This window comes from Centroberyx affinis, unplaced genomic scaffold (assembly GCF_046629955.1).
Source record: "Centroberyx affinis isolate AG114_WGS23_722 - 3 ecotype Tasmania unplaced genomic scaffold, CSIRO-AGI_Caff_v1 ptg004219l_1, whole genome shotgun sequence".
Lineage (NCBI taxonomy): Eukaryota > Metazoa > Chordata > Actinopteri > Beryciformes > Berycidae > Centroberyx > Centroberyx affinis.
In genome coordinates, this window is record NW_027281963.1 from 138,637 (window position 1) to 148,825 (window position 10,189).

General features: G+C 41.3%; 1 protein-coding gene across 1 annotated transcript; it reads right to left on the bottom strand.

Annotated features, from left to right (window-relative positions):
• Positions 1-2,560: 2,560 nt before the first annotated feature.
• On the bottom strand, positions 2,561-10,189 carry LOC139664305 (vacuolar protein sorting-associated protein 26B-like). The gene is made up of 6 exons (XM_071543094.1): positions 9,823-10,189; positions 8,212-8,368; positions 7,137-7,301; positions 6,844-7,019; positions 6,503-6,645; positions 2,561-5,348 (listed from the first exon to the last, which is right to left on the bottom strand). The coding sequence occupies exons 1-6, from the start codon at positions 10,043-10,045 to the stop codon at positions 5,214-5,216; spliced, it is 999 nt and encodes a 332-aa protein (XP_071399195.1). The 5' UTR covers positions 10,046-10,189; the 3' UTR covers positions 2,561-5,213.

Sequence of the window (10,189 nt, forward strand, 5' to 3'; positions counted from 1 at the left end):
GTCTCTCATCATGTCATGTGAGGCTGCGGATAGACAAAACAGACGCTGGACATTTCGCAATCATTCCAAGCAAGTTGTGTGGATTCATGGAAACTCGCATTTGTTGCTGCTGCAGCAGAAAGCCTCATCCTTCTGTGGCTTTTCTGAAATATTTGGCCTGTAACACTAGAAAGGCCAGGCTGCTGAACCTGATCTGCAGAGGCTTCAGTCCTGCCCCGCATTACAGCGTTGATGTCTGCAACCCCTGCAGCCTTAGACACTCAGTATTACAACTTTATGCTATATTTTGTTTAAATAAAAACGACAGAACTGAATAGATTTTGAGATTTAAAAAAAAAAAAAAAGTGTTTTTTTTTATTTTGTAAGCTTTTTTGAAGGAATAAGTGTTCCAATAACTTGTAGCCGACTATCCCCTTTTTCAAGTCATTCCTCCAACTGAAGTAAGTCCCTTCAGTACATACTGCTGTATGAAATACCAAACATAAAACTACCAGAGAAATCTCTTCAGTTATTCCAATATCCATTCTAACGCATGAATACAGACTGGAGGCTAACATGCCCAATTAATCAAACCCCTTGAAACCCAAACAATCTATACATACAGTATATATGGTTCTTACATTTTATACATGTCATGATGTGTGCCTTTTAGGTGTGTGCACTTACATACACATAAAGGATTTTATTCAGGCATACAATCAATAACTGCACCACAGCACCATGCAGAATTCATATTCTCTTCACAGCACAGTACTTCATTCACATGGCTCATAAAAGCATGCTCAGGCACTTTGGTTTATCGATTACAACACATGCACAATTTTAATTCGCTTATACAAGTAACTTTTATTCTGGCAAATTCAAATTCATATTCAAAGGCAAAGGCAACCACTTTTAAGTACCAGGCCAAGGCCAAGCACCACAGACTGAAGTATGTTTTTTTTATTGGGAGAAGAGCCTCTTTCTACTGAGTCTTTGGGACATTTTGTCATGACTAATGTCTTCTCTGCTGACTTAGACAAGAGGCAAGGCGTTCAATCACCTGCCATTCCATTCCATGTCAAAGTCTTTAGTTCAGTTAGATGAGATGGAAAGCCAGTGGCAGGATTGGCAATTGTGTCTCTCGATACTTTACACCTGTCTGCAAATATTTGTTGTACTTTTTCCAACATATTTTAATGCTGTCTTTTCATATGTAGCTACACAATAACATGCTCTGGCCAACACTTACATACTGTATATACAGTATATGTCAAGCACAGGGCGTTTCAGAGGAGGCTTATTCACTTATTACACTCTTTCAGCAGGAAATACCATGCTCCATTATACAATATCATCCTTTTAGTATCTATTTAACAGCTAGAGTTTCACTCCATATTCCATATTCCATGATTCCAGTATTTTGATAACATTTTTGTTATTCTGTACACCCCAATACTTAATTATTTAGATTTTTCCAGGAGTGACTTTTGCACTTTTATTTTGAAGGCAAAATCATTTTGCGTCCAGTCTTCCTCTGGCTCTCTCTGGCACAGTCACTTAGCATTGGGATGGGATGATTCTCTAAAGACTATATCATGAATGAATGGCAAATGTAATCATTGCAGGTTATCACTTAATAATCATTTCATTTCTAAACACTCCCTCATTATTCTTTATAGTCTGTTACCTTTGCAGTAATGCAGATTAACAGTAGTCTTTTCTTACCATAACTTATTTCATTCCATGCCCTGATAGTTTTGTTCAGAAAGAAATTTGATCCAAACCTGCCCTCTACTGTCAATAGTTGCTCCACACAGTGAGAATTACACTGGGGATTGACTGTAAAACCATCAACAGTGACTTTTACTGAAATCAATCAAGAGTTCACAATTCCAAATGCTAATCCAACCACAAAGAGAACAGCAGATCCAACACTCAAAACTAGTAACTGGGATTTTAGGCTTTCAAATTAATAAACTGAGATACGCTGCTGCAAGAACCACACATACTGTATGCAGTGGTCAAACCTGTATTATTCATAAATGTATTTAAAGCTCTTGTACCAGTATGACTCATTCAAGAATCAGTGTGAAAATGCCCAGTATTTATCAGATTTCAATAAATTCCAAGTTTGCCAATACCTGACACCAACAGAAGGAAGGGTGCCTACAAGGGTCATGGTTGCCTGGCCCCCCCATGGTCCCCCCCCCCCCCTCCTCCCTCCTCCTCCTGACCTCCCCGCGAACCCCTATATTAAGCATTAAGATGAAAAGACATGTGTTCAAGCATATATTCTGTTATGTCTGTGTCTTGTACCTGCCATGGAAATAGCCTTGTAGGAATTAATTAAGTTTACTGAAAATTGAAAACCACAGACATAACCTTGAAATATAGTCACTGCCTATTCATTTAGAAAAGCAAGAAATTGTTTTGTGATGTCACAGAGTCGGAACGGGCTAAACTGAAAGCAGAGAAGGTTCAGTAATGCAGATCTAAGACACAGGGAGAGTACATTTGAGTTGGCATTTCACTTTATACAAAATAACGTCAGGAATTAAAACAAAGACGATGTGTGTTTTCAGTGGCTCTCTTTTAATTCAAAGTAAAATAGGAATATAAAATGATTAAATCAATGTTTATAGACAGAAAGATAAACATGACATAAACATAAACAACAAAGGAGGAGGGTTGCATTTACATTGTGCATTTGTGTTCTACATTTCATCTTTTTTTTTTTTATCTCAGTTCACTCCATCACAAATTGAGTTAGTTTACCTATGTCTGTACCAGTACTGGCAAAGATAAAATCACAGCCACATACAAAAACAAACAAACAAACAAACATTATGTATGTATTCCGAAGTTGTTTTGGGTTGCTTGAATGATACAATTGAATTTTTTTTCCAACAGATTTCAATGAACAATTATCATATCAATGGCGGTAACTGCCAAAATAAAGGATGCTGAGTAAAAAAAAAAAAAATTTCTGGTGAAGGAACAGTCTCATCCCTCCAGTCAAGCTCCAGACACTTAATTGATCTCAAATCAACACACACCAGGCTGGTGTTTCCTCTATTTTAGCAGTTACCTGAACAGCAATCTGGTGACAATGGAAATGTCTCTTCAGCACAATAGCGTACTAAAAAAATACACCATACCCTACTGCCGAGCAAAGTATGAAATATAAAAATGTCAGGCTAAAACTCTCATGTGATACACAGTGATATATTTTGCACAGAATAAGCGTGTCGAGCGAAAAGTAGCAGGTCAGGACTATTTAAGGACAACAGGCTGAGCGCTGGGGTTCAGTTTCAGTGCTTCACACTCAAGAGCTCATGCTCTCCTCGAGTATGAAAAGAAATCTATTTTAGAAAGGAAGCAATGGCACTGTAACTCAATGATCCGATCCGCCTGACCAGGAGAAACAATAAACCTAATTATGCTTGTTTAGAAAATATATTGAGTTTGGGATTTTTAGTTGTAGCATACTTCGGATGACAAGAGTCGAGCCTTCCAATACATTCATTATCCCACCATAAAAAATGATCCAAAATCCATGTTAGACTGAATCCTATGTTCAATTCTACTATGTTCAATTCTACTTACTTAATAAAAAGTGACTGCAGCAGATAAACTTGATGAACACAATCTGCACTACATGGGAAGAACGGGCATGGCAGTAAACTGACATTATTTTTCTCTAGTATTGCACTGAAACAATTTGGCAATAAACCCTTAGGCACAAAGCTAACTAACCAACACTAGATCTCAGTGTTAGATCTACAGGGAAGCCCAACAGTCATTTGCACCAAAACCTACAGAAAACACATAGGCTGGATTCACAAGCATCTGTGTTGGCGTTGTTACTGCACACAGGTGTAATACTGACTATATTGGATATATGTGATACCCGGGTTTTTTTTTAAAAGTTTTTTCTTTTTACACAACCCCTGGCCCTCGCCGTGAGTCCATTTCATCAACAGCACTGAGAACAGAAAGAGCAAAATTAGATCATAGTGCAAATAGGAAAACAGGGCTACAAAAACACCAGAGACCACGTTCATCACCTGGCGATGTAAGAAAATCCCCACGACAACCACAATTGCCACATTTGTTTTAGCAGCAGTGGTGACACTTGACGCGAAAGCCGCGATGCTCCTGGTTTCATCATTTGACCGACTGATGCATTAAACATGTAAAATGCTGGTAAAAAGATGAAGTACATAAAAAAATTGGATTGTTTAAAAATAAATATCCCATAATCACACCTATTGCTGATGAAAGCCCTGGAATGTATGAAAACATTTGAAGCCTTGTCTTATACAAATGTGTCATCGTTGTGTTTGCCATAATGTACAATTCGTTCAGTGCATTTTTTTTTTAATTTGCACTTAATCTTGCACTCCCTGCGTACGAAGAGGCATTGCTTGTTTCGTAAAGTTAAGAAGCAAAAGTCAAAACTTAAAGTAATAGGAGCTGTTTTCCAGCAGAGGGCATGGAGGCAAAACAATCTCAGCTTAATGCAAATGAAGTAAGTCAAAATGTCACATTCCTTTGAGGTGAGATTTAAAAGTTTAAGATCTATTTTTCACCCTTTTTTTTTTGTAAATGTACTGTATTTGACTACAGTTACTGTACAGCGCTCTCTTCCAGCCAAGTGGATCATTTTTGAAGGAATGGGCCGTGTTAGAAATACACCCGAGGTGACTGTCTGTCACATACATTCATACACACACACACACAGACACACACACACACACACACACACACACAGGAATTCAAGATATGGGTCAAACAGTATGCAAACCATTCTTAGGTGTACCAGATGGGTGAAGAATGCCAGAGAATGTACTCAATCACAGCAAAGTAGCTGAAAGTCAATTTCGTGTGGTTTTCTGTGAATGTGAAATTAGCGGACACTATCCAGTTTGACCTGATGTGGTAAACCCCACCCACCTGGCACTCCAAGCAGGTTAAAACAAACAGAATAAACTTGCTACTACTCTCTGACCCAGGTCTGACTGCTTGTTCCTCTGACAAAACACATGCTGTCATGTTTCAAATCCTCTCACACACACGTCCTGTAAAACACTGCGGCACATTCTACCTCAACGCAAACAAATACAGAATGACGTTCACATTCAGAATTTTGCTGACCATTTTTGCACTGTGTTCGCTTGAAGGTGAACACACACACACACTCACACACACACACACACACACACTGGGCTTTAGCTGCTGTCCTCCATGCACTGGGCCAGGGCTTTCTCTGCGCTGGAGGAGCCCTCGAAGCGCTGGGAGGCGATGGCTGCTTGGTGAGACATGCTCTTCCTCACGATGTCGCCTTTCCTCCACAGCGTGATCTCCTGCAACCTCACAACAGGTTAGGAGGGATTCAGCCTCAAAAGTAAATGTTGCTATTGAATCGTGAACCCCATATTGTGTATTGAATCGTATCATGAGATAAGCGTATCGTCCCATCCCTAAAAGTTACCCAAACATTAGAACTGTCAAGTGTGGTGGAAATTTGACAGCCAGAAACTCTGGTTTTAGATATCCAGTCTACTTCCTGGTGTAAGTGACACTACGTTCACCCATATTTGAATGAAATGACCTAATTGGTCGACAGTATGCATAGTTAATAAGGTGCAGTAGTCTGCCAGCTGCTTACTGAACTAGCCAAAAGCACCATGCCCCCAGAATAAATTGTTGATGGGTGCTGAGGTTCCAGCGCTGGATATTATTTTGTTCCCCAAAGATAAAAGTATTGCTCTGCAGCGGATGGCACAATTAGAGGGAAGGAGGAGGCTCTCACTCTGTCCTGCAAGCTTTTGTCTGCACTGCCCAATTTCAGGAGGAGGACTGCCATTTTGATAATTAGACTTATGTGACGTTCAGGCAGCGGAGCGGTGCGTGTGGACCGTGTGAAAGAGAAAGAAGAGAAAGGCAGACAGAATGCCTTGGTGGTTGGCAACAGCAGTGTAGGCTGGTGTAAAATGACAATAATACAGCTATTTGCAGTTTCACACTTCTCTCCTTGAACACGCATATTTTTTACCAGACAAATAAAGAAAAGTGTGAGGGACAGAGAGAGAGAGAGAGAGAGAGAGAGAGACAGAGACAGAGACAGAGGGAGACAGACACAGACAGAGACAGAGAGAGAGAGAGAGAGCCCTGTGTTGACAACCCTTGGCTTGTAGTTTCTACTTGGCATGGAATTTGCATGTGGCATTGAAAATATTTCCTGATTTTCATAGTAGGCATTTTTTCCCCCCAAAAAGAATTTACTTAGGAACCGGTTGTACCATGAATGTTTAAATGCCTCCACATCAGATATGATGGCCAACAAGAACCGGGTGATGCTGAGCGTGTGGGTGAGGCCCAGCCACCTCAGCCTGCTGAGAATTGACTGCGCGTCTAAAGAGCAAAGCACTTTGGATGAACCACCAAAAGCTGAAATCCACAGGAATGTGACTGGGTGACCGAAAGCTAATTTTTGTGTGTGCGTGTGTGTGTGTACCTGCTGTTTGAAATAGCGCCTTTCCTCCTCGTCTATGAGCACCAGGTTGAGGTAGTAGCGCACCGAGAACTTCTTGTTAATGTCCCTCATGGTGGGCGTCATCTCATAGCCTGCCAGAAACAGCCTGATGGGGATGGACTCTCCTGCAGCATACACACACACACAAAAAAACCCCACAGCTTATCAAAGGAGGAAGGGAACCAGGGAAGCATGGGTCCAGCAAAAATAAGTTGGTCTGCTACAAGTGTAAAAACCAACTACTACAGGAATAGAGAGCAAGGGTCAGAATAAGGGTCACAGTCCGATACCCCGCAACGTCAAATAAAAACCACTATCATCACCTCTGACTGGTGCTCCGTCCATGATCTCGTACTTGGCTATGGTGTCGTTCTCGTGGTAGATGTTGGGCCCCGTGCCCGTCGTCTCCCGCTTGATAATGTCGATCTCCATGTGCCTGATCTTGATCCTCACCAGCAGAAAGTAAATCTTCCCTACGATCACGTCTTTCAGGTGATACCTGCAAGCAAATGGCGCGGTTTGGCAAAACTAAATACTCTTTGCTTTTGGTCAGTAAAAAGCAAGCGTTCATAAATTCTGATTCATTGTAGCGGATCGTGTGTAATCGATGTCATACTTTGACTTGTTGTACTCAAACTCTATGTGCAGACAGTCCTCGATCCCCACTTCCATCTTGATGGAGGAGTTGAGCTCGGGGTAGGTACTGAGCGTGTGCACCACGATGTCCAGCTCTTTGCTGACGTCGTTCAGTCGCCGGCTCACCGTCGCCCTCAGGAAGTAGCTGGAATCATACGGAAAACCAGGTTATACGCTTATAGTGTATATATGGCTGTGAATACATGAAGGGACAATCCAGAAAACTCTTAACTGTGATGGGAGTCACATTCCTCTAATGAAAATAGCTGTGTAATGAGTACAAACCATGTGACAAACAAAATGTCTTATGATATGTGTAGGTCTATTATACTACACTCAAACAGATGGATAATAAGTTGGAGACTACAATGACATGTGCTTCAATTCAACAGTTTCTTTGTGTGTGTGTGTGTGTGTGTGTATGCAGGGTTTTTCTTAGCTTAAAGGTGCCTGCAATTTCAAGTTAAATCTAAGACTTTTTAAGACCTTTATTTATGACAATGTTAAACTGGACTTAGGTAATTAAGGTAATCTAATTCAAGTCATTCCAAGGCTTTCTCAGGACCTGAAAACATCCTAAATTTGTTGTCAAATGCTATGGGATTCAACATATGAACATGTTTACTGGTGGTCTGAGAAGTAGCTAGATTTGTCACTAGTCTCTTTTGAGCAATAAAGAAACAACAATAACAAAAAACCCTATATCTAGTGACAAAGCTGCCAAACAAGCAGCAAAGTGGCACAGCCAACGAGGAGATAGTGAATTACCAAGTTGTGTCACTGAACTGGCACACACACCATCCAGTGGTTTGGATGGTTGCACTGTGCCAAAAGTCACATGGTTCAAAATGACTTATTTTCAGGTTTTTTTCAGTTCCTTATTTTCTTTTCCCTTTGGCGCTAGCAGAAAAGGCTTTGGCTGCCACAAAAAATGTTGCTCTGCATGAAAAACCGTGTGTGTGTGTGTCTCTACAGAATTTCCTCCCAAATTTGGAGTGCAAATAATTCATGCACACCATGCACAAATTCTTCTCTTTTGCCGAAGTGGTGCTTACCGTAATTTGACGTTCTGACCGGTGTAAGACTCGTAGGGCTTCTCCACGTGCGTGAACTCAAAGTCAAACGTTTGCGACTGCGTGAGCTCCCCAGGTCGAGCCAAGTCTTTCACAAGAGACACAAACTCGTGGTGGTTCCCTCTGTCGTAGTACAGCTCTGGAAACAGAACATAAATAGGATCAGACAACTGCAGTGGAGCGGTTTGGTGTATTCCGTAAACCATATCTGCACTGATGACAGCTGACAATACTCATGACTATTACTGATGACAGATGGCAACTATCTTTGCTTTGTCTTGAATGACATTCAAATCGCTGAGTCAAATCTCTTTGAATTGTTTACCTGTACCATTCAGATAATGATCTGTTATCTCCACAGCTCAGTGACTGGGTCCTCATAGTCAATCCAAACTGTAGCTTGAAAACAATCTGATCTAATGCAGCAGTTGTGTTAACGCAACACTGTATAATAATGTTTACTTTTTTGACACAGCCGCTTTTCATGCCGCCATTTTGGGTCACAGTTGCCCCCCTCTTGACTCTTAGGGGTGCCCCAACTCGAAATCAACAGTCCTCCATTCCTTCACTACCCCCTCCTCTCCTCCATGAGCCCAAAACCATGTTTATGCTGCTGTGCTGCTCGTCCAAAACGGGAAGAAAATGAAATAAGCTACTTAAAAGAGCTTCTGAAGCCTCCTTCTGTGAAGGAATCTCAAGTGTTACCTCTCCAACTGCATGTCAGTTGGCAGCTGCCCAGCATAGCCGATCAAATACCACAGGACTGGACAATTTAGGAAAAATGAAAGAGGGTAAAAACAACTAGAATGATGTAATATTGATGAAAAATATCTTAAAATCGAAAATAACTTTACCTTAACTGACTGGCAAGATGCTTTTAGATGACACCTAATGGCATGAGGTCATAACTTACTGTCTGATTTACGGAAAGCAGCGTTAATGAAAAGTTTCAAGATGCATTCAAGGTACAAGTCAGTGGCTGGCAAGGAGCAAGTAAGAGGAACCTGCTCCCACTGCTGCAACACTTGTGTTTTAACCAAATTTGCATTTGAATAAACTGTGATATGATGGAAAAGTTATATAGCCGTAATATAGTAGTAATATAGCCGTATCGAATCAGGTGCTATCATGAGTTACCAAGTGAGCCCTTAGCTTTTTAATTTAGCCTACTTAGACTGTGAAAATTTTGACTTTTAGTTCTGGAACTAGTCGACGGTATGAAAATCATTGTAAAACTATGCGAACCTAACAGCACCTCTCAAAGGTCAACAGTTAGAAAAGATAAACTAATGGGTGAAGACTTCCTGCCCCCCCCCTTCCTCCCCTAATGTGTCAGACTTGCATGGACGTCTGTCACGAGACCTGACACTTCAAACTGACACTTTGTTACGACAATGCAGTCGGTTGTTATGAACCAGTGTAAAGTTAACATAGATGATAAGTCAATTATTAACTTAACATAGTTATTGTGGGTCGTTAGCAGTAGAGTCAGCGCTTCTAGCTAGCTCTCCAAACTGTCATGTTATACTTCAGCGGTGGTTACTTCTTCTCACAGCGGGCTGAGTCAGTGTGAAACGCAGGCCTGCTACTCACCTATCTGGCCGATAAACTCGATTTTGATGCCGTTGTGCTCCAGCCTCTTGCCCGGGTTCTTCAGCGTAACGTTGACTTTCCCCGACACCGTTTCCCCGTCGTAGAACAGAAAATACTTCTCTTTCCTTCCATCTTCGCTTTTATGCTCCGCTTTCTTTCTCGTTTCGGCGTCATTCAAAACTATATCGATGTCCGCACTTTGACCAAAACCGAAGAAGCTCATCGCTGCTCGTCAGCCAAGCTCTGTCGCTGGATCCTGCTGAGAAAAGCACCTCCTGTACTGTAAGGCAATATTACTGTAGCCTGAGTAACAAGTAATTTCTTATCGGTTTGCAGTGTGATGTCCAATGCAAACCGACTGCCAGAT